The 24,237-nt window shown below is 44.3% G+C and overlaps 1 protein-coding gene and 1 long non-coding RNA gene across 2 annotated transcripts; both read left to right on the top strand.

Moving 5' to 3' along the window:
• The first annotated feature begins 917 nt into the window (after positions 1-917).
• LOC125942015 (uncharacterized) lies at positions 918-4,600 on the top strand. Its single transcript, XR_007464736.1, has 3 exons — positions 918-943; positions 1,749-1,834; positions 4,457-4,600. It is a non-coding gene; the product is annotated as an uncharacterized LOC125942015 (long non-coding RNA).
• A 5,519-nt stretch (positions 4,601-10,119) lies between these two features.
• LOC125942014 (uncharacterized) lies at positions 10,120-14,667 on the top strand. The gene is made up of 3 exons (XM_049659915.1): positions 10,120-10,741; positions 12,506-12,670; positions 13,691-14,667. Exons 1-3 carry the CDS (start codon positions 10,560-10,562, stop codon positions 13,767-13,769), a joined length of 426 nt encoding a protein of 141 aa, XP_049515872.1. The 5' UTR covers positions 10,120-10,559; the 3' UTR covers positions 13,770-14,667.
• Positions 14,668-24,237: the final 9,570 nt, after the last annotated feature.

Here is a 24,237-nt window from a genome sequence, read left to right as displayed (position 1 = left end):
AACGTTGAAGCATCAAGTTCGCTTTTTTTTTCTCATTTTGGGCAAGTTGCTCTTAAGAACAGCCAACACACTGTATTTTTGCTTTTCTGATATATTGTGTCGTGTGGTTTCTGTACGCTTTTTCTTTTCTGTGGATTACTTCTGTTAACCCGAGTCGTGACTCGGGACTTTATTGCTGTGTATACGTCACTTCTTCCTTCTTTATCAACTTTGTGCGCTGAGTTTTTGCCATAGATCCATATAGATCCTTACCCACTTGGCCAGTGCGTCATTCTTCACCAGCTTGTCGGCTACTGCCAACTCTAGCGATGTGTGCGTTGTCTGTGTTCTCACTCTATTTGTTAGAATTTATTTGTAAGTCTAGATGCATTTGTTGTCTACTTTGCATTTCTGTGCGATGTTCTTCTCATTTTGTGCTTTTTATATGCTCAGCCTCTACCTTGCCTTGGAATAAAAACATTGCGGGTACTCTGTCTCTTTAATTGATATATAGATTGACCGCTTGTTCCAAAAGAAAAGCGCGATGAATAAAGCCGTAGTGAATTATGATTACCTGCATATCTTTCTATTATAACTTAGTCGAAATAAAGATTACGTCATGACCTCAATCCGCACGCACAGTTTTGAGCTAAAACAAATAGGGAATCGCTAAATCAAAACGACAAACAATAGCATTGCTATTTGGGCGGAGAAAAGTGGTCTGAAATCATTAACTTTCGCCATAGCCAAACGTCGGTTGCGCACAGTAATCCAAAATTCGCGCCAGTGAAACCGAAACGGGAAGCGCAGGCCAGTTGCTCTCACCAACCACCAGGTGCGCTAGAGTCGATTGGGCCGCCGGGGTCTATGGGAGTGTCCACCACTTTAACTTTTTTTTCTTTCTCTATGGCTACCCCCTCAACGGATGTTTTAACAGTCTACGCGCTCGTAACTTGCTCACGAGGTAAGCCCGTTGTCATTTTACTTGTTTGCTTTGCGTAGCGTAGGTGTTAAAATGATGTGTGGTAAGCCGGCGTCGCGATCAGAAATATTGTTTCGAAAATGCCAGTAAACGGCGTCTTACGGCAAAAAGGACGCGTGAATGGCAAAAAGGGTTACGTTCGGGGTAGATTACTCGTTGGCGTCACCTATTCTCGCACGGGCGCGGTACGTCGGGTGGACTTACTCGCGCCTGCGGCGCTCGCGCTGCATCAGTCATGCCTTTCTCGCGCCTTCCGGCGCTCTATCTTCAAAATAACCACTGATTTTCCCGGGGCAGCAGTAGGGGCCGTAGTGGAGACCGGGCCTGCTGTCCTGGAGCAGTATTTTCGCTCGTGCCAGGCTTTCCTTATGCTGCTCTCCGTGACTTTTCAAAACATTAAAGCTCAAAGAAAATGCTCAAAGAAAATGTCCCTACTGCTTCCCCGGGAAAATCAGTGATGTTATTTTGAAGGTAGAGCGCGATAAGGGCGCGAGAAAGGTATAATCTGGGATGGCTGACCCGCAGGCGCGAGAATGGCTGTCCGACGTACCGCGCCTGTAGTGTAGGTTCCACCAACGAGGAATTTACCACGTAGTGTGGTCGGCTCGATCGAAATTTTGCGTGATTTCTTGCTTTGTGATTTTCAACAATTTCAGAAAACAAGGATATTGTTGAATCAAAGGTAAACAGAGCTTTTACAAGCAGGAAAGAACAAGAATTTTGTGCAATTGTATTGCACATGTCTGTCTGATCATTGAAGCTAACACGAATTATCATCTTTTTACAGACCTCCTTGCTGTTGCAACTCTGAGGATGATTGCTTCAAATGTGAAGGAACAAACAACAGTGCCAGCGCTATATGTGCATGAAGACGTAAGTTTCTTCACATTTATATTAATGAAATCAGTGCTAAACAATGCTGTATTTCCTCAAATGGCTTCAATCGTGGAAACAGTTTGGCAACTGTGTAAAGATCCAGATGTTTTTTTTTTGTTTTTTTAATGTGACCTGAGGCGTACTTAATTTCAGCAGCTATTTATTCATTTTATTATTCATGTCACCTCCAAAGGCCCTCACGGGGAGAGTATCACATGGGGGGGGGGGGGGGGGGGGCGATACAATCATGAATAAACACTGTACATATTAACCCTTTTCGCGGCGATCCCGTGGGCGCTGACATGTTTCATCACGTGGTGACGCGTCCATTGCTTGCCTCAACTGCCTCCGTTGCCTCCTTCTTTACAATGGAAGTGTATGACGTCGGCGAGGCTTAGAAAACCTCTGTTTTGGGAGATACCGTAGACGGTGGCTGGGTGGACGACACGAAGCTTTGATTACAGCTTCAGAGAGCATGTAAAAGCGATTTCGAAGCTTATTAAGCTTTATCCTAACGGCGCGAGCAGCGTATAAGGTGCTTGTTCTAAAAGCAGGGCTAAATATGTATTCCAAGCTACCTAAACATTCCGCTCATGAATTGAATCAGGATTAGTGTGTTTTGCTCTTTATTATTTATTTGGCAAATATTTTGAAGCAGCGGCTTGTCAGTTTCTGACTCGGTGAAGTTCCTCGGTGCGGCCACTATCTGATTATTTTCTGCCTAATCACTCGCGGGTGTGCTCAGTTACGATAGATTTATTCTTGCTGCGCACCAGGCTTGAAACGTAGTTGTTTTGTACATTTTAATACCTTGTAGCAAGTACTCGTATATATTACCGCAAGTAACTCGCTCACTCTTGTGGACGTCACCAAACATTCAGCTTCGACCATTCGTGCGCTATCAGAGCAGTTCCATCATTCATTGTGCGTATATATTTCGCAGTATATTCGAGTGTGCGCCCATTCATTATTCTTGATACGTCGGCTATAGAGTGTGCGTAAGATTGCCTGCCAATTGGGATATATGTGTAGAGAGAACGTGCGCGAAACTTACTATGACAAGAAGCGGCGCTACTCTTTTTGTCATTGTTTAACGAGTAGTACTCACTCTTGCCGACGTTCTGGGGCTGAAGCCCGTTCTTTGAAGGTTAGCGATACAAGGCTGGCGGATGAGCAAATTTCTGTATCCTCGAGGAAAGCCGTACATCTTGAAGTGCTGGTAACACGTTCGGACGGTTGCAGCAGCGGTCCGCGAACTTGGCCGCACAGATTCATTCCATTCCTTAACATGTCAGTCACTATTTTTGCAGCCAACTACTGCACACGTCTTGAATCCACATGATTCCATCTAGCACGATTGGAGCACAGTGCTTTAGCGAAAACTCAGTTGCATTTCCGACAGCTGATCGCACAGAAGCAAGGCAGAAGCGGCAATGGTTTCGTATTCGTGCGCGGTCGCTGAGGAGACGTATGGCGCGCCGCCGTAAGCGCCATCTCGTTTCTCTAAAACAAACTGCTCCGCGAAAAGGGTCAATAAGGAAGAACAACAACAATACATGTAGCAATAATAAAAAACAGCAATTAAATCATAAATCAATATACAAAAGGTAAAAATGAACAAACAAACAATTTTGAACTGCTCTTGCACTCAATGTGCGGAGCATCTATGCTGCAAAAAAAGTGTCGCAGTTTCGCCCGAACGGCGAAGCATCAATTGCGATAGCAAATTGGTAGAGAGCTATTCGGAGTAGGGATAGTAGAGTAGTTTTATCGGCCGCATGAACTTGGACACATTTGCTTTCTAACAGAATTGACAAGCGTGGTGTCATCGTGCACAAGCAAACATGAATAGACCACACTGAATGACCGCAGACAACGACTGTCAAAACGCTGGCAGCAAGCGCAGCCGTGCAACCAGCGGGCGAAGAAGCGTGCGGTCTATCGCTTCAACGGAAACTGAGCGGCGAATGCACAAGGCATACAAAGGTCAGAGCCGTGTGGAGATAAGAGACGGTGCGGGCGACGCCCACCACAGCCAGTGCAAGCGTATTTGTTGGCAGAGTAGAAGCTGCTCCACCCCTCCCTCCCGCGCTGCCTCCTCGCTTGTTTTTTGTTGTTGTTTTTTTTTTGCTTTCGCGTGCGAGATTGCGTTGCCGGTTCCCCTTGCGCTGGGTTGCAAGATAAGCATTTGGTGCCGTATCACAGCGTCGCCCCGCCTCCCTCCCCCCCATACCCCCCCGGCCTTTCGCGCGACAATCGCGTTTGCTTTCCGCGGTGCGTTGGCTCTCCGTGATAGCGCGCGTCCCCCGCGCGCTTTTACTCGTGCATAAGGCGCGCCCTTGGAATCTATACGGAACCTCACGGCGACGACGACGGCGACGGCAGAAATCCCGTTGAAGTGTCCATATAATTGCTATCGCAATAAAATGACCATGCTTGAATGACACAGGTTATTGGAATAATGCTGGGTTGTTCTCCACAGCCTAAATTGTTTGCAGTTAAGGCTGAATGACTACATTATACTTGCTTGCTTAAGCGTAGCAACCCCTTTATGCTGTGCTTACACAAAAGCATGAATATACTTTCATGATCAGTAGGCTTTCTTTGTTGTCATTGCAGGACGAGAGGGTTCCGCTCACGCCCTGAGTGGTGTATTCTGGCCACAACCTGGAACAGGCAGAGTTTCTCCGCCTTTGTGTCGACAAGGAGCGGCTGTTCATGGTCAAAAATGCGGAGGAAAGAGTCGTCGCAATCATGAGTGCATTTTTTGTATTGAACATAGTCATCATCATCATCATCAGCCTATATTTTATGTCCACTGCAGGACGAAGGCCTCTCCCTGCGATCTCCAATTACCCCTGTCTTGCGCTAGCGTATTCCAACTTGCGCCTGCAAATTTCCTAACTTCATCATCCCATCTGGTTTTCTGCCGACCTCGAATGCGCTTCCCTTCTCTTGGTATCCATTCTGTAAGCCTTATGGTCCACCGGTTATCCATCCTACGCATTACATGGCCTGCCCAGCTCCATTTCTTCCGCTTAATGTCAACTAGAATATCGGCTATCCCCGTTTGTTCTCTGATCCACACTGCTCTCTTCCTATCTCTTAACGTTAGTCCTAAGATTTTTCGTTCCATCGCTCTTGGTGCGGTCCTTAACTTGTTCTCGAGCTTCTTTGTTAACCTCCAAGTTTCTGCCCCATATGTTAGCACCGGTAGAATGCAATGATTGTGCACTTTTCTTTTCAACGACAGTGGTAAGCTCCCAGTCAGGATTTGGTAATGCCTGCCGTATGCACTCCAACCCAATTTTATTCTTCTGGAAATTTCTTTCTCGTGATCAGGGTCCCCTGTGAGTAATTGACCTAGATAAACGTACTCCTTTACAGACTCTAGAGGCTGACTGGCGATTCTGAATTCTTGTTCCCTTGCCAGGCTATTGAACATTATCTTTGTCTTCTGCATATTCATCTTCAACCCAATTCTTACACTTTTTCAATTAAGGTCCTCAATCATTTGTTGTAATTCGTCTCCATTGTTGCTGAATAGGAAAATGTCATCTGCAAACCGAAGGTTGCTGAGATATTCGCCGTTGATCCTCACTCCTAAGCCTTCCCACTCTAAGAGCTTGAATACTTCTTCTAAGCATGCAGTGAATAGCATTGGAGAGATTGTGTCTCCTTGCCTGACCCCTTTCTTGATAGGTAACAGTTAAGTTTCCCTCCGTGGTGGTGGGGGTGCCGCTGTTCGAGTTCAGGTCGTTGCTCGTCCGTCGCTCCTGATGGCACCCTTGTTGATCCGGGCTCCTAGCCCTCAATCTTCCGTTCGTTGTCAGGCTACAAGTTGCATACAAGGCTCGCAACAACTCCTCCGTATGTACACGTTTATTTACATATGTACATTTCGCCAACAGCTCGCGGAGTCATCGACTCCAGCTCTCTCATTGCTATCCCATCGCTCTCCCCCAAAACATGGCTGAATTCCCCTTTTTAAGCAATTCGGTTCACACAAAAATTTCATTCCTCCGCCCCTCGGCAGCGTAGGCCGGACAACTCTAACAATCACAAGCAGTTTTACAAGCACACAACTGTCACGAACCAATGGTAATCTCAAATCAGCCCAACAGTTTTCTTTCAGTCACTCCTATTGGTTCATTTCGCTCTTTCCTGTTTTCCTCTGGCCAATCCTTACATTTTAGCTTCACTTCAGTAACTTGGCTGTTTTGGGCACTGTACCAGTCAGTATAGAATTCTTCCGCTGCTTTTACTATGTCATCGAAATTGCTGATGATATACCATGCTTATCTTTCAGTGCATACATCGTGCCTTGTCCTATGCTAAGCTTTCTTCTTACTGATTTAATGCTGCGTCCATATTTTACGGCTTCCTCAATCTTTCTCACGTTATAATTTCGAATATCCCTTACCTTTTTGTTTTTGATTAGTTTTGACAATTCAGCGAATTCTATCTGATCTCTTTAGTTGGACATTTTCATCTTCTGTCGTTTCTTTATTAGGTCCTTTGTTTCTTGGGAGAGCTTACCTGCTGGTTGCCTTGGTGCCCTATCTCCCACTTCAATTGCTGCTTCTGAGATCAGCCTAGTTACGGTTTCATTCATTACCTCTATGTTGTCTTTCTCTTCCTTTTCTAAAGCTGCATATTTGTTTGCAAGCACCAGCCTGAATTGGTCTGCTTTTGCCCTTACTGCCTCTAGGTTGGCCTGTTTCCTCTTAACTAATTTCACTCTCTCTCTCTTCAAATTGAAAGAAATCCTAGACCTCACTAACCTATGGTCACTGCACATAACCTTATCTAACAGTTCTACATCCTGCACTATGCTTGGATCGGCAGAGAGTATGAAATCTATTTCATTCCTTGTTTCTCCATTAGGGCTTTTCCAGGTCCACTTCCTGTTGCTGCGCTTCCTGAAGAAGGTATTCATTATTCGGAGCCTATTCCTTTCCGCGAATTCTACTAACATCTCTCCTCTTGCATTCCTAGAATCGATGCCGTAGTTGCCAATTGCTTGCTCACGAAGCTGCTTTTTCCCCACTTTTGCATTGAAGTCGCCCATGACTAAAGTATACTGAGTTTGCACCTTTCTCATTGCGAGTTCAACATCTTCATAAAACTGTTCTATTTCTTCATCATCGTGACTAGAGGTTGGGGCACAGGCTTGTACTACCTTCATTTTGTACCTCCTATTCAGCTTTATTACGACGACTGCTACCCTCTCATTAATGCTGTAGAATTCATCAATGTTGCCCGCTATGTTGTTATGCACTAGAAATCCTACCCCAGATTCTTTCTTATCTGGAAGACCTCTGTAGCAGAGGACGTGGCCGTTAGTCAGCACTGTGTAAGCCTCATCAGTTCTTCTAACCTCACTAAGGCCAATAATATCCCAGGAAATGCCTGATAATTCTTCAAATAGTCCTGCTAAGCTTGCCTCACTCGAGAGGGTGCGCGTGTTGAACGTTGCCATGTTCAGTTTCCATTGGCGGCCTGTCTTGACCCAGAGATTCTTAGCACCCTATGCCGCGTAGCAGGTCTGACCGCCGCCTTGGTCAGGTGCTCCGCAGCCACAGGCAACTGAGGGCCATGGCTAAATTGTCGGAGTCATGAAGGAGCTAGTGGCCGAATACTGCACCAGGGAGGCCAATTCCTGTTCTGGTGAGGGAGTGACTTTGATGAAGCTTAGTAGGCCTTCCTAGGTTTGGTTGCACCTGAACTAGTATAGCCCCACTAGCTCTCGGCGATATATTTTTTTTCTTGCTGGTGTCAGGCACCACTCCATGCCTGAAAATGTGGTGGACTGGAGTAGGATTCGAACTTACGACCTTCAGATTTGAAGCCGGGTATTCTACCTCTGCTCCACGCCACCACGAACATAGTATATGGGCCTAAATCATTCAACACCAGTGTAATACTGAAACGATTGTTTTTTTTTGGTTTGGGGGAATGTAATAACGGCAAGAGTGGTTGTTGCCAAGTTTGTGAACAGAATTGTGCAGGCAATGCGACGCCGAGATCCATGTACAATAGCATATGAATGCTAGCCTGACAATACTGTGCAACAGCTTGAGCAATAGTTTTGTGCAATTTTTAATGTAATATTTTCTTTTTTTTATTACGATAATAGCATGATCCAGTAACTTTTTCCGCTGCCTCTGTGCCAACGACAGTATCTACAGACTGCAGCTTTTTTTGTTTTTATGACTTGGCAGACAATGTAACAGTGCCCAGGTGAAGGTCAGCGAAAAAGAAACGTAGTGTACTGTAGTCTCTACGAATTTATCAAAAAAGTTGCTGGGTGTTGCTATGTACTGAAAAGAAGAGTACAATACGTCTCGTTCTTAATAGGTCTGTGTTAACATAATGTGTGTGAAACAATTGTCAGCAGTCTTGTACAAAGATTATAGCTTGCTTGCTCTTCCTAAACATAGTTTGTTTATGAAACTTATTTGCCAGCCAGGAGCCAGGGAACAATGTCCCAGCTTAAAAGTACTGCATGGTACAACTGTAACGTTTGCATTCCCTTATAGGGCACATGAATACTGGCAGCTAGTGCTTAACTTTTCGTAACGTGCTGCTTGGTTAATATTTTATATTTTGCGCACGTGTTGCATAGTGCAACCTGCCAAATACAAGTGAAAATTTTTGTTGTTTGACTGTCCTTTTATGAACAAAGTTTTATAACTTCATTCAGCAGCTGAGAGCTGACATACTAGTCATAACGCAACAGAATGTCCAGTTATTACAAGGTTTTTACAAGGTTTTTAGAAGTTCTGGGTTAAAAATATTGCGTGGAACAATTATCAGGCTGAAGTACTATTACTTGCTCGTTTATTTTTTGTACGTGTGATGCCAAGTGCCTCATCCGAGTGAAAGCTAGTCTCTATATGCTGTATATACTGGTGTTTCTACAAAGAATTTACGTAATATTTAAATATAGCCATTCTGAAGTATAAGGACGGCTTTTTAAAAGACATGCTGTCAGCGATGATGACCATGGGTGGATGGGTGATATGTGGTAATTAGTTGCTAATTTAAAAAATCAAATATATTTTACTTTTAGTTTCAGCAGACTCATTGTAGCTGGGAAATTATAGGAAGCTCTCTGCACATGTCAACTTTTGGATCGGGAAAAATGCGATTACCTGCTGAACTGTGGCGTGATAAATTTTGGCTATCAGAGGCTATCGGAAAAGCAGAATTGGTTCTGCAGTCATGCCCATAAAAGATCGCAACGCATGTGCCCAAACACGCTGGCGAGCACGTTTGTTTTTGTTCGATGGCTGGCCAGCCCAGTGTGCAAGCAGGTGCTGCGTTCTCTCAATGTAAACAGCGCAGCCAGGTGGGACATGGTGGAAAAACCACGCACATCCAGAATGCCATTTCGAACACTGTGCGTGTCCGTTCACTATCCTGCGTGTCTATTAGTTGCGCTGCATGCTCTATGGTGGTGAGAATCACAGTTTGAGAAAGCAACTTGATGTGTAGCGGCGCACTACGAATATACACGTTTTGCAGGCGAGTCATAGGGAAACATGAAAATATTGTGCACTATTGCACTGTGTCCCGTTATCTGTTGTTTTTATTGCGATAGCAATTATATGGACACTTGAACCGGATTTCTGCCGTCGGCGTCGCCGTCGTCGTCGCCGTCGCCGTCGCCGTGAGGTTCCCTATAGATAAAATCTTCGCCGCGCGCCGTATGCCCGAGAGGAAGCGTGCGGAGACGCGCGCTATCACGGAGAGCGAACGCACTCAATCTCCCACGCGCAAGCAAGGAAGCAGGAAGCCAGCGCCGGAGGGAGCAAGGGGGGGGGGGGGGGGGGGAGGCACTTCTCTGCCAACAACCGCGCTCGTCGCTCGCTCGCACCGTCTCTTATCTCCACACGGCTCTGACCTTTAAGTGCATTCGCCGCTCAGTTTCCGTTGAAGCGATAGACCGCACGTACCTTCGCCCGCTGCGGCGTATGCTTGCTGCCAGCGTTTTGACAGTCGTTGTCTGCTGTCATTCAGTCTGATCTCTTCGTGTTTGTGCGCGCTCACACCACGCTTGTTCATTCAGTTCGTAATAGTCGGGCCACATTTTCCAACGCACGCTACACACGCAATGCTGCCCGGATCGGCAGCGCAGCGCTACAGGTGTGTCCCTTCGCACGCGCTGCCCACTGGAAGCGCTTCTCATCAACACCACCGTTTCACACGCGCCTTCTCGTGGTCATCGAGTCTCTCTTCATGTCGGTCTACTTACGCCGCAGCACACCTGCTTTTTTTTTCATTTATTCTGCATGTAAAATACTTTTGAGTGAAAGTGTAATTAGACATTGAACAAGTAGTATTCCACAGCTACATTATTTTATTGGCACCGAATAAGTGCAGATAGAAGTGCAGCAAATATTTATTATACTAGTACAAGGAAGTATACTATTTCCTATAGAAAATCCTAAATTTACCCGTCATCTCACCTGTAAATATTATAGTATCAGGTCCACTTGCGCATTTCACATTTATTTTTGTTCTCTTTTTTTCCCACTCTCATCTGGAATCTTTTAATCACATTCCCCCTCCCTATACAGAGTAGCATGCCAGCAGTTGTACACGTGCCGGTAAAAATCTGTTTTCTCCAATAAAGAGTCTCTTTCACCTGTGAATGGCTAACTATAATTTAAACCACAGCTCAGACTCTGCACGGAAGCGTGTATAAAAAAATCAAATGTTTGCAGGAATAGCTGCTCAGAACAAGTTCAAGAACCTGAAGGAGACTTTCAACAAGCACCGCAATAAAATCAGAGACTCGATGAGAAGCGGAGCAGGTGCAGCTGATGTACCAACTGTGAAGTGGGCACACTTCGAGTCAATGATGTCTCTGATGGGTCCAGTCTTGAAAGAACCAATGTGAGCTCAGCATGACTGTTTGGGTTATCTTTATTACTTCAATTTCAGTCAATTACATGCAAGAAATGAACAAAATATATACTAACAACCACAAAGAAAAACAAACAAATGCATGCTTCCTCTATACAAGAAGTGCTCCCTATATTACATACACACTATTGACAAACTAATTCGAAATCAAAATTTATATTGAACACACTGCAATGTAGGAGAAAAATGAATAACTAGATACCACAATAGAATAGCAGTCCACAAATGGCGCTGTAGAGTGTTGACAGAGAGTAAACATTGTGACCATGTAAACTGAAGACACGATTATAAATAACCATGCAAACCGTTGATAAATAACACATAAATAACCGTTAATGTTAACGCATCTCAATAGTCATACAGTGACAATTTCAGATCTCCAAAGTAACACACACTCGATGTGATGCCGAAGCTAAATATTTCATAAGTATTTATACGTTGGCAACATCAGCTATTACATAACTAAACATAACACTTAATGAGCAACTGCTCTGATGAACTAGAGAGGCAGAATAATCACTAAAGCTTAGCAAAGTGCTACAGATCTGATGGATGAGAGGTTAGGCATGAAAGGGTTTGGCTAATGTACGGCACGGTGAAGCATAATTAACATGTGTTTGTGTCATATTTTTAGCATCTGCACAAACATTGACTTCGCGAGTCCTGAACAGTGAGTTGCAAGGGAGCTCTCACAGAGCTTTCAATAAATTTTGGCAGTAAAAAGGTGTAAGTTGACCCTTTAAAGATGGAAATAATATTCAGACAACTTGCAAAAAAGCCATGTTTTCTATAGGTGCAAACAAATCTAATGATCACATAAAGGGAAAATATGCAAAAAAAAGTTTGGTCCACAGAACTTACTTGAAAACAAATTTTTGTATTGAAGCAAATGGGGTTTTACTGCTCACCAATGTCGCCTAATGTCACTTCAAATTCACCTGCACTTGAACACTTGAAGCGGATGAGCTCTAACAATCACCACGTTTACTTTTCAGCATGATAACTTTGTCAGCAAGATCTAGCCTGCTATAAAAAACAGTCTAACAAGGGAGGCCTTCATGCGCACAAGCCAGCTGACGATTGTTGCCCGAGGCCAGTTCATAATCACTCTCACTTGCAGAGGCTAAACTCAGACTCATCACATTTTATTTCGATTTCAGCACTACTTGAAGCGTGCACTTGCACCACAAATGATCCCATTTTCAAATATACAGAAAGGAACAGAACAGGGTCTGCACTCTGAACATTACTCTTAAACATCTTGCACTATGTGACGTTATATAGAAGTAGAAGATACTCGCGCACCTTCTAGAAGAGGCACAGATCATCATTCACAGGAGCTAAATCATGTTCAGGCCTGCATGGAAAACAAAGAAGTGCTGGACGAGCTAGTCTCGTCATTTGTCCTTTTTTACAAAGTATGCGCTTGATGAGTTCAGCTCGTTTTCCATCTTTAAAGTGTAAATGGAGTCGTACATCAAAAGAAGCAAAAACTGCACTCAAATTGCACTGAACACAGTACGTATTGTGGCTTTAGTACAGATTTTCGTCACTGCATGGCACATATTGGAAAAATTCCTCTGAAATTATTTTTTTCTCCAGTTCCACGAAGTAATTTTGCGCTGCTTGAAAGCAATCGCCAGTGGTCATTTGATACAAACGCTATTCGACAAAGCAGTGAGGAAGCTCAAAATTGTTTCACGTGATTGTTTTTATCAATGACACATAACACAGAACACCAAACGTGGATCGACCAAGTACGAGCAGAGAGGGCAGCACGGAGGTTGCAGAGACACCGCAGCTGGAGGATGCCACTTATGACGCAAGTTCTCAGGATGAGCTTTCAGGAGCAGGGGCATCACCGCTCCCCGTAACGCCTGCAATTATGGAAACAGACAGGTGAGACCAATCTTTTCAACATTAACCTGAAAGTCTCCGAAATTAAATGTTAATTTTCATTCTATATGTTCAGCTTCAGTCCAATATACAGGGTGTTTCAGCGAACACTTTCAAAATTTATTTAAAATTGTCTGTGGCAGATAGCCCAATTCTAGTTAGTGAACTGGTCTACTCGAAGAGGCGGACATTACTTGCACGAAAAGTTGAAATGCATAATCGACTAATCAACAAAAATTTACTAATCAAGTTTTAAACTAATTACCTGATGGCCCATATTGCAATTCAAAAATTGTAGCCATGGAGTTCGCAAGGCAGATCCACTTGGAATTAATTCTCGGGATGACACCAGTTTCGAGATAATAATTCCAGAACTTTGCGGAGAAATGCATTGGCGTTCCAGTTAAGTTTATGCTTCAATGCATAAAGCGACGTTTTGTTAAGCAACTAACTGGAACGCCAATGCATTTCTCGGCAAAGTTCGGGAATTAATATCTGAAAACTGATGTCATCCCGAGAATTCGTTCCAAGTGGACGAGGTGTTTCAGCGAACACTTTAAAAATTCTTAAAGGTTGCCTGTGGCAGATAGCACAATTCTAGTTCATGAGCTGGTCTACTCGAAGAGGCGGACATTACTTGCACAAGAAACTGAAATGCATAATTGAATAATTAACAAAAATTCACTAATTAAGTTTTAAACTAATTACCTGATGGCCCATATTGCAATTTACAAATTGTAGCCGTGGTGTTCTGAAGATGTCTTGCGTGTCTTGCGAACACCACGACTACAATTCGTAAATTGCAATATGGGCCATCAGGTAATTAGTTTAAAACTTAATTAGTGAATTTTTGTTAATTATTCAATTATGCATTTCAGTTTCTTGTGCAAGTAATGTCCGCCTCTTCGAGTAGACCAGCTCATGAACTAGAATTGTGCTATCTGCCACAGGCAACCTTTAAGAATTTTTGAAAGTGTTCGCTGAAACACCCCGTATATTTGGTGACAGCAATTTATTCTGCAGGTCAGTAGACAGTGCAGAGACTGACCAAGATGCAGTGTTTCATGCTGAAAGGCAAGTAGTTGCAATAGGATTACTGTGAAAGTTTTGATGCATCCATGCTATTCACACATATTACGCAACTTTGCAATACAACCTGTTTTTGACACTGTATACTTCAATTTTCTCCTCTGGATGAACAGGCCACGGAAGATCCCTAGGATGTCCGCCAGTGATTATAAGTAAGATAAGAGCGCACATATTGTGACCATCACATGCCTAAAGTATATACCATGTTTCTTTGCAGCTCTGCACCGCCTGTCTCACATGTGGACATCGCAACAGAATGTCTCAGTCAATTGTGCGCTGTCATGGCATCGCAGTCTACTAGAGAATGTCACGACCTTCCATACTTTTTCTGCATGTCGCTTGCACAACAGTTACGTTTACTGAATACCCATCAGCAAATAGATGCAATTACAGCACTGCAACAAGTTATGAATGAGAAAATTAATGAAGCAAAAGATGCAGTGTCAAATAACTGAAAATTACCTTCCTGGCTCAACTTCCACACATACAAGAAGTGTCTTAAAACTATCGAACACTATTTACAGTCGAACCTGGTTATACCGAATTGTCTGTGTCGACCATTTTTAACATCCCCTTGGGAAACCATTGCAAAAGTATGGCACTGTACCATACGGATATCGAACACCCATTCACTGTCACACATGGTGGCAGCTTAGCGGCTATGGCATTGTGCTGTTAAGCACTAGGGTGCGAGTTCGATTGTTTGTCATGGTGGCTGCAACAAAAACAACCATGTACTTAGATTAGGTGCGTGTTAAAGAACTCCAGGTGGTCAAAATTAATTTGGAGTCCCCCATTACGATGCGCCTCATTATCATATCCTCCTAAGAACCCTTGTACAATACATTGCATTGAACTTTTTTTCGCAATTCACTGGGAAGTGATTACGCGAAATATTCACTCTGGGTATAAAGTACGGTGCATATGTAGCTATAAAGAAGTGGTTTACTTATGTTCTTGTCATCCGCTTTCGATAAATTTGACAATAAGTTAAATTAGGCTTCTGTGTTGTCCCAGACGGCCGAAACCAACCTCGAGGTGTCTTTCAATGTCAGTGAGATTGCATGAAAATACCGGACGCAGCAGCAACATGGCAATATACTGCGCGTAGTTACATCTTCATCTCAGAGTTTAAGCAATGAAATGTCATTTTTACCATAGCAAACATGAGAAGATGATAAAGGTGGTCAGTTTTTTCCTCGCACAATGGAGACATAGCTTTTGGCATCTAACCGCAATATTCAAATTTTTAAAAATTGTTTTTCAGATTTAAAACAACTGCAGACAATAAACACCACCTTCAGTGTTTAAGTCCTATCATTGTGCTCATGTCTCAGGAGGACATAGTGGTTTTGGCACGTGAAACCTTACTGTAATTTATTTTTGCCAACACGTTTTATATATGAAATGCTGCTCCCTACAAGACTGATCTGTCATGTCATCGGAAATGTACATGTTGACAAAACAACACTATTTTAGCAGATGCTATCAAGGCATTCAATATGACAGGTTGTGCAAGCCATGCAGGAGTAATAAGTAAGGAGCTCGTCTGAAAATTTGGAGGGCGCTCGTACAAGGGTCCTATTTGTGCTCCATTATGGTGAGTTTGCTTTATTAACCTTTAGAACATCATACTTGTGTAATGTAATGAAGCGTGCTATACTCAGGAAGGACTATCTGGCATGCAGTGAAGCAAACAACAACCTGCCATTCAGTGCTGGAAAGAGAATCGGTGCTTCATGAATGTCAATAGGCTTCCTGGTTCAGCACTCGTGCTCGGCAAGAAATGAATGGCACGTGATGTTTTCATGGAGTGAGCATGGGATCGGTAAACTGCTGCTTTTCACACTCTCAGAAGAGTGTCCCAGACATGCGGAGTTTTCAAATATGTTTTAGATAGAAGCATGTTATACTTTGAAATATCAATATATTGAAATATTTCCCGATACCCTTCAATTTGGATATATCTGGGTTCAACTGTACTTTAGCGAAAACAGATAATTAAAAGGGCAGGTGATGTGTTTTGTTTACAGGTGTCATATCCCTCAGCTGGCGCGATTCTTCTCATGTAGGCACAATTTTAGGTTAGCACCAAAGACGAAGCATCTATTTTTTTAAGAGCATGGCTGAACGCCTTTCGGAGAGACAGGCTTTGTATGTACATTCTGCACATTTATGCTACCATGAACCATTACGAGATGTAAATGCACCCTGACTGTGACAGTAAACCTTTTACTCACCACTGCACAATGTTCTGTCCTTGATCATGTACTCTTGCCAAGAGATCTTGCCATCAGTGACGAAGTACTTGGCAAGGTGGTCTCGCACTCTGTAGGCAGCTCTAGGAAAAAAAATTCACACAGCTGTAAATATGCAGGAGTAAAATCAAGAAAGTGCCCTGTGCACAGGAACGAGTTTGCACGCTTTCTGTCAAGTTTTTTTTTACCTTGCTTCTCTCACCTAATAGGGTAAGCAGAACGAACGAAAATCCCCTAATTTGGTTTTTAATATTCAATAGTTTCCCTTTGTGAAAATAATGCTATTGATATCAAGCCTTGCAGCAAAGTACAAAGTGTGCACTTGGACTACGTACATTGTACCACCACTACTCTGTACACCTCTACACGAAGCGCGTTTTCTTAGTAGCCATTGCAAGGAACTTGCAGCCAGGACAATAGAGAAAGCGAAAATTGCTATTGAGTTGCAACACGTTTGCAGTTATTACAAGACACACTGTGTTGTGGTGTGATGTGGCATCGTTGATTGGAATGAGACTGCCACTTCGTATGTCTGCTGATGCACTCATAAAAACTTACAATTCGCAGTTCTTATAGGCAGATGGTATTTATTACAATTATCATATCAACATTTCTACAGATCCCCACTTACACATGTGTACAAGAGCCATTGTTAATGGCCTTTGTATTGCTAATCATTAACAAGGGATGAATGTAACTTACATAACTTTTGACAAATGCTAACGGGTGTTATATATGTTTAAGGACACTTTAATGTAATAAACGTACCACATTAAAACTTCATTACCTGATTGAGTGACAGCCTGTGCTACGCAGTGGTGGCAGTGCAGTGTTGCTGCTATCCTCGGCCCTCCAGTTGCCTTCAGTGATGTTTCCTTGCCAGTCTAGGTGGTCAGCTGTTCCAGGAGGGCAGTATGCAGACCGGGAAGTCGGGGACTCCTTGAGCAGGAAGTTGTGTGAACGACACAAGCAGAGATAATTCTTCTCACGTTGTCATCCTTAGCTTTGAACGGGCGGCGCAGGATGCGCCACTTTTGTGCCATTATGCCGAAGGCACTCTCTATGACCCGACGGGCTCTGCTCAGACAGTAGTTAAATATCCTTTTGCTGTGGGGCTCAGCGAAGTGGCTCGTCAATTCAGAATCGCCTTGGTCACCATGTAACTGCTCCTCCTCTGTGCTAGCAGCCAAAAATGGGTGAAGACCTGCACGACAAGGTATGCACATTTTTAGCCGAAAAGACTTCCTGTAACAGCTGTTACAATGCCCAAGTGACAAGATAATCTACAAGAGCAGTATGTACATCGTGCCTTGCTTCTGTACCATTGTCTTGCTATTGTATCAAGAAAATGCTTTCTCAGGAAAGAAACGAAGAAGCACACGTCCAAACAAAAGTTTACATATATGTCAACAAAGCTATTCAGGCGCCTATAACGAAAAAATTACGATTATGCTAGGAACCGCCAAGTACGTTTTAAATTTCTAGACCGATATGTGCCCGGCTAGTGTAATCCATGTCCACTAAGGGGTAATGCCGTTCTAGCAGGGAAAATATGTTGTCGAAATTGCATCTTCAAGAACTATGTGATCATATGAAACTCAATGCCCTATTTGACGAATTACCATTCAATAAGCACTAACCCAATAACAATGTGTTCTGAGAAGTTCGTTTTTCTGTGAATTCGGTCATTAATAAGTATCATTAAAACAATGCAGCCCAGTAGGCAAAGAAATGGAAAGGTTAAACTTGCTTTTCCGGGGATATGGCCGCATCATGTAGGTCTTTAAGGGAAACGCTTCATCTCCCACCAAGTAGAAGGGAATATTGCCAACGTTGCCAAGCGGTGCATCGGGGGCAAATCCTTGCTTGTTTGAAAGAATGGCCTCTTGTAGCCTACTTCGGCTGAACACTCCACCATCTGAGTCACTCCCGTGGTGTCCTATTTCTACGTACAGAAATCTGAAGATAACAAGAACATTTCTCTGTAAACACTCCGCCTACCTGTTAGGTTGACTCCAAAGTAGTGGCTTACAAAAAAAAACTCTATATAAACAAGCATCAAGGATGCAACTTCAAAGCCTACATTACAGTAAGGTGTCCTTTTACGTCAAAACGCTTTACACATTTGCAGTAATTCGACATATGAAGACCCCCCCCCCCCTTACTACCTTTTACTGAAATAATTGAAATTTCCGGGGTTTTACGGTGCCAAAACCACAATATGATTATAAGGTATGCCATAATGGGGGACTCCGGATTAATGTTGACCCAGCAGAGGCTCTTTAACATACATCTAAATATAAGTAAATGCCTTTTACTGAAGAACGATTATCAGTACACTGTTGATTAGTACCTCAGACTGAACATAATTGTACTGCATGCTGCTGACCATGATTAATGTTAGCACCAGTAATGCATCGATTATGAGCATGTACCAGTAGCAGGCGTCGCTGATAGCAAGCAGTGATTTACTGAAACAGTTTTTGTAGCTGTAGTCCTCACTTCCTGATTTTGAGGGGCATTCGATGGCAACATGTTTTCCATCAATTGCGTCCACACAGTGGGGCATGTTCCACCGTTCCTCGAAGTCACTTGCAATCTGAAAGATGAGCATAGATCAGATGAGAATTAATGCATATCGCTGTCCTGTGAGCAATACACATTGATGAAAATGACCATTCCAGAGATGACATATAAGTTATATACGTGCAATCACAATAAAAATAGATGTATCAAAAACTTGTTTATTACATGGTGTTTACCTGTAGCCACTCATCTGCACTTGATGGACAGGCAACATACCCACTGAACACACATTGGTCTATAAGACGTCTTCAAGACGTCTTGACAAGTTAAGCAAGACCTCTTGAAAGCCATTTTAAACGTTACAAGACGTCTTGGTGACGTTTTGGCAAGATATTCAGAACTTCTTCAAAACATCTCGCCAAGATTTTGTCGGACGTCTTAAAACGTCTTGTAGCCGTCTCTAAGACCTTCTAATGCACCGCCAAATTTGGGATATCAGACGTTTTGCAAGACGTCTGGTAGACGTCTTAAAGACGGCTAGAAGACATCTTGGGATCGTTTTGAAAACGGCTACAAAACGTTCTGCTGGACGTTTTGAGGATGTCTTGAAAACGTTTTTAAATGCTTTAAACATCTACTGGCCAACTAAGGCATGACATTTTTTAGCCGCTCGTATTTAGCTAATCAAGCCCTAAATTGTTTTACAGTATTTACAAAAAATAGTGAGTGTAAATATACTTAGTCTAAAGTGCACAGGACGTGAAATCTGAACACGACGTAGGTTATTTCAACACAGAATGTATTCCATAAAGTTACCAAGTCTTCACTTTGTGGAAAAAAAGAAGAAACAAACAAGCAATAAACATGGTGACTGTGAATATATACATACTATATAAAGTACAACCGACTTGACCTCTCTAAACTTTAGTTCAACACCGAATCTATTCTGAGCTAGGGGAAGCACTAGCACATTTTAAATAGTCTCTAGAAGCTAAAATTATGTCATATTACAATCCAGACGGTCTGTCTCCTTCCGATGTCAACTATCCAACGAAATGTGGCTTAGCTTCTGCATACCTGCCAACCTAGCAACTTGAAAATTCGGCAAACCGCCGCGCGAGGGGGGGGGGGGGGGGGTCAGAAAAAATGTTGCTGCCGTGCGAAACGGTGCACGTGGTACAGAGTCCATACTTGTCACGACTCCGTGAAGTGACAAAGCACGGAAACTCAGTCGTATATTATCTCAGAAAGACTTGCCAGTAGTTCTTGCCTTCCGAAACTGCCGCCAATCGTTCCAACTGCCTTACTTTCCGGTGTATAAGACGCGCTTTTTTTCTGAATTTTTCGTCGGTCCATCTTGTAGGACGGTGCGACTTGTGTAAGTTTTTTTCCGGAAAAACTGCCGTCAAAATCGGATTCGATGTTGTGGCCATGTGAAGCGCGCTGGTTGACTTAGTTGCTACGGGCTCTGTGCCCGTTATCGAGGTGCCGGGTACGTTCTTCTCGTGATCGGGTTCCCGAGCGCCGTGCGAGAAGGGGAGCAACAACCCAAGCGGCGGTAGGCCGACCGCGCGCGAGTCGGCCGACCCCGAATTCGTCGCATCTGCAGATCGCTGTCAAGATAAGGCGCGCGCCGCTGCGCAAACTACGCAGTTGCTACCAGAGTACAAGCCGCCTCCCGCCCCCCCTCCCTCCCGCGCTGCCTTCCTGCTTTCTTCCCTTGTGCGCGATTCGGCTCACTGTCGGACGCTTTCACTCGCACATACAGCATACGGCGAGCGGGGACGATGTTATCGCCCTTGGATTTTATACGGAACATCGCGGCAATCACGACGGCAGAAAGGCGCCTGGAGTGGAAATATTCACAGAGTGAAACGTCACTATTTTTTTAGATCACTTACCAAACGAACAGGCGCGTCTTATACACCGGTGCGACTTATATACGTTTCTTTTTTCGGAAAAAATGTCACAGTTTCGCCCTAAGGGCGAAGCAATGAATGCGATAGCAACACAGCAATGTCATACGAAGTAAGGTGAGCGGCTTTGGTAGCAATATGAATTGTAGTAAACATGAGCTGATTAAGTAAGCAGGTGTTCTGCGGCGTAAGTAGACCGACATGAAGAGAGACTCAATGACCACGAGAAGGCGCGTGTGAAACGGTGGTGTTGATGAGAAGCGCTTCCCGTGGGCAGCCCGTGCGAAGGGACACACCTGTAGCGCTGCACTGCCGATCCGGGCAGCATTGCATGTGTAGCGTGCGTTGGAAAATGTGGCCCAACTTATTACTAACTGAATGAACAATCCTGGTGTGAGCGCGCACAAACAAACATAAATAGATCACACTGAATGACTGCAGACAACGACCGTCAAAACTCTGGCAGCAAGCGGATACGCCGCAGCGGCGAAGGTACGTGCGGTCTATGGCTTCAACGGAAACTGAGCGGCGAATGCACGGCGCATAAAGGTGAGAGCCGTGTGGAGATAAGAGACGGTGCGAGCGAGCGACGAGCGCGGTTGTTGGCAGAGTGGAAGTGCGCCCCCCCCCCCCCCCCCTCCCTCCGGCGCTGGCTTCCCGCTTCCTTGCTTGCGCGTGGGAGATTGAGTGCGTTCGCTCTCCGTAATTGCGCGCGTCCCCGCACGCTTCCGCTCGGGCATACGGCACGCGGCGAAGATTTTATCTATAGGGAACCTCACGGCGACGACGACGGCAGAAATCCGGTTGAAGTGACCATATAATTGCTATCGCAATAAAAACTTCCGTTTTGAGGGTGGTGCGTCCTTTTTCGCCTTGTAAGTTGCTTTGATTAATTGATAAAAAGGCGTAAGTTATAGACCGGAAAATACAGTAAACTCGGGGAAACAGAGTAGCTCGGCATTCGCACTTCACTCGACAACCTGGCAAAGCCAATTGAAGCCTAACGCACTCACGGTCATATAACGACTGGGTTGCTAAGAACGCGCGACCCAGCCTGAGATGAGCCAATCCGGGAAATCCAAGACGTAAAAAAAAGAAAAAAAAAACGCGGTGCTTTGGCGGCTACTTTTCGGGAGATTTGAGGCCGCGTCCGTACAATCGGGAGATCCGACAACAATTCGGGAGAGTTGGCAGGTATGCTTCTGTGATCTTGCTAGAAACGGCATACACTGCCCATTATGGTCCGGGAAGACCCAATATCATTTTACTTACCTTGTCAACACTGATCTAGATTTGCAGATGGAATAATATCAGACTCCTGCAACACTATTACAGAAGTTTTCCTTGCATGGATGTTTGGCACACACAAGAATTTAGATACACAAAACACCCTTCCATTATAGCATTAATTATAAAGGAATTGAGTGCCTCCCTGTTATCTGCTACATTGAGAAATCAATGAGGATGTTCGTATTCCTCGCAATATTGAAAGAAGGTTGGCTTTACCGACAGCACCAGTCCCTATGGCCCATTTCTTACAACCCACCATAGCAACACTGAAATATTGACAAAGCCACAAAAGCGATAAACACGTGTCAAAGCCACGTGTCAAGCATGATTGTTCACACAAATGAAGCGCTAAAGTGGTCAAAGGTTTCAAAGAATTTTTTATAAATCATTAACACGCCATTACATAAGCAAAATGTTTCTAATTCACCTCCTAGAGTTTTGCATTGTGGCTGTCTGTTATAACAAATTGGTCACTTCACGATTCAGGGAACTGGCTTAGACATTTCCACAGGCTGATGCACCCGCAGATTTTCAGCGTGTTCCATTGATGCTTGACCTCATATTTCGCACCTGCAATTATAACAAATATGTTACAGTGAAACTTCGTTATAACGAAACGGGATATAACAAATTATTGTATACTACAAAATGACATTCCCGCCGAAATCCCCGAAGATATCCATGTTTTTATAACGTCGTTTCAACGAAGTAAAATTATCCTGCCATTAGATACACCAAACTTCAGTTTTCGCCGAAACAAGAAATGCCCGACCCTTGCAGGCTCGCTTCTGCTTTCCGCAGGGTAGAGCACACATTCGTTGCCGATGTTTAAAACGTTTATGTATTTGCGTTGAATCCACCGTCGAACACTGGTCCTTGTCACCACTACGCGTAGTTGCGCATAAGCAGACTCTAGATCGCCATTGCAATTTCTCTCACTGCGGCACCGCGCAGGCTAGTTAGTGTAGCTATAGGCGTGGCCTCGGAGATTGCGCCGGTGCAATTTCAGAGACCACGCCTCCCTGTGTACCATGTGCTGCTCGCACACGAGGAACATTGTTGGTGTCGCAGCGTGCAACCTATTCAACCGCGTCGCCGTTTCGCCGGTTTCGCGATGCTAGAGACGACCCAACTAAAAGCGGTAACGAAAGATCATCACATTGAAACAGAAGGCAGCTATCGTAAAGACAGTCGTGTCAGATGCTAAGAAGTGGTGTGTTAAGGACGCCGACGTTTCTTTTGCTGTTTTATTAGAAGTTCAGCGAACACGTGGCCATGTAGTGGTTCTCTTGGCTGAAAAGCCGTCTTCTTCTATACAAGTTGAAATTTGTGCACGACATTGCGCATATATTGCAGTGAACGGCAGAAATGAATATAATGACGTAATTTTGGCTCCCCCTTCAACTTCACTACAAAAAGATTCTATTGCATATGACTGATGAAAGTTCCCACTCATTTATACCGCAGCCTTGTTTGCAAACAGTAACTGTTAGAAATCCCCCCTAGGTATCTTCCGTATGCAGATGCAATAATGCCATCGCTGCGATTCGGCCTTATCTGTAGCCTCGGTAGCGAGCCCCCGAGATACTACCGTGAAATCCGGATTATTGGCGAAAACGACAGCCTTGTCCAAGAAGGCCATTGCCATGGTTGGAGGCTGCCACGTCCTCCGCAAGTACGTCGCAAGCGACATTTTTCGTTTCCACATCATACACATGCTGCTTCAAGTCCTTTTCCGAAATTGCATGTTTTGTTGATTTAAACGTAGTAGCAGTTTGCGCCGAAAAATAATTCTACAATTCACATGCACCAATTCATGATGCAACGTGCAGGCAGGAACATATATGCGCCGCGCGTCATAGGTTTTCAGAACACGGGACAAGGCCCCCTCTTGGGGACATGTTGAATGGCAGTGTTGACTCAAGGACGCGCGGCCAAGCGAGGTCGCTGGTCAACTTGAACGATGTTCTACGCAACGAATGAAACACTTCCGGGGTAACCGCACTCAGAATGTTCGCGACGTACTTTGAGCCAGGCGCGTAGCCCGGATATTTTTTTAGGGGGAGGGGGGGGGGGGAGCTAAAGCAGCGCGATCGTCCTGACTGCGGTGCTACGTTCTTTGAAGCTCCCAGGCGTCGGAGAAGCGTTGAGACGCAAATGCCCATAATAGCCGCACGTTCGAAGGATACACGCCTTTGTTAATAGGCGACGTGCCAGGCACAAAAGGGAGCAGAGCACCGGCCGTAAAAACAAAAAAAGGACAAAATTTGGAGAGGGGGGGGGGGGGCGGAAGCCCGGTCACCCACCCTCACCTGATACGCCACTGCCCTGAGCGTGCCGATCTAGAGCAAATTTGCTGGGATCGCTGTAAAATTTTTGCTTTAGTCCTGGCGACCAGATTTCTGACAATGGCTTGCACAGATTACGTTCGAGTGAGCATAACCGGAAATGTGAATTCATTCCATGAAATATCTTTGAGGCCTGCCACATT

This window comes from Dermacentor silvarum, unplaced genomic scaffold (genome assembly GCF_013339745.2).
Source record: "Dermacentor silvarum isolate Dsil-2018 unplaced genomic scaffold, BIME_Dsil_1.4 Seq894, whole genome shotgun sequence".
Lineage (NCBI taxonomy): Eukaryota > Metazoa > Arthropoda > Arachnida > Ixodida > Ixodidae > Dermacentor > Dermacentor silvarum.
The sequence above is the reverse complement of the archived record's forward strand: the minus strand, read 5'-3'. Positions and strand labels throughout refer to the sequence as shown.

Coding starts and splice junctions, on each gene's coding strand:
- LOC125942014 (XM_049659915.1), top strand. CDS start 10,560: ATGTTTGCAGGAATAGCTGCTCAGAACAAGTTCAAGAACCTGAAGGAG. Junction 10,742..12,505: donor CCAGTCTTGAAAGAACCAAT/GTGAGCTCAGCA, acceptor CACATAACACAG/AACACCAAACGTGGATCGAC. Junction 12,671..13,690: donor GCAATTATGGAAACAGACAG/GTGAGACCAATC, acceptor TTTATTCTGCAG/GTCAGTAGACAGTGCAGAGA.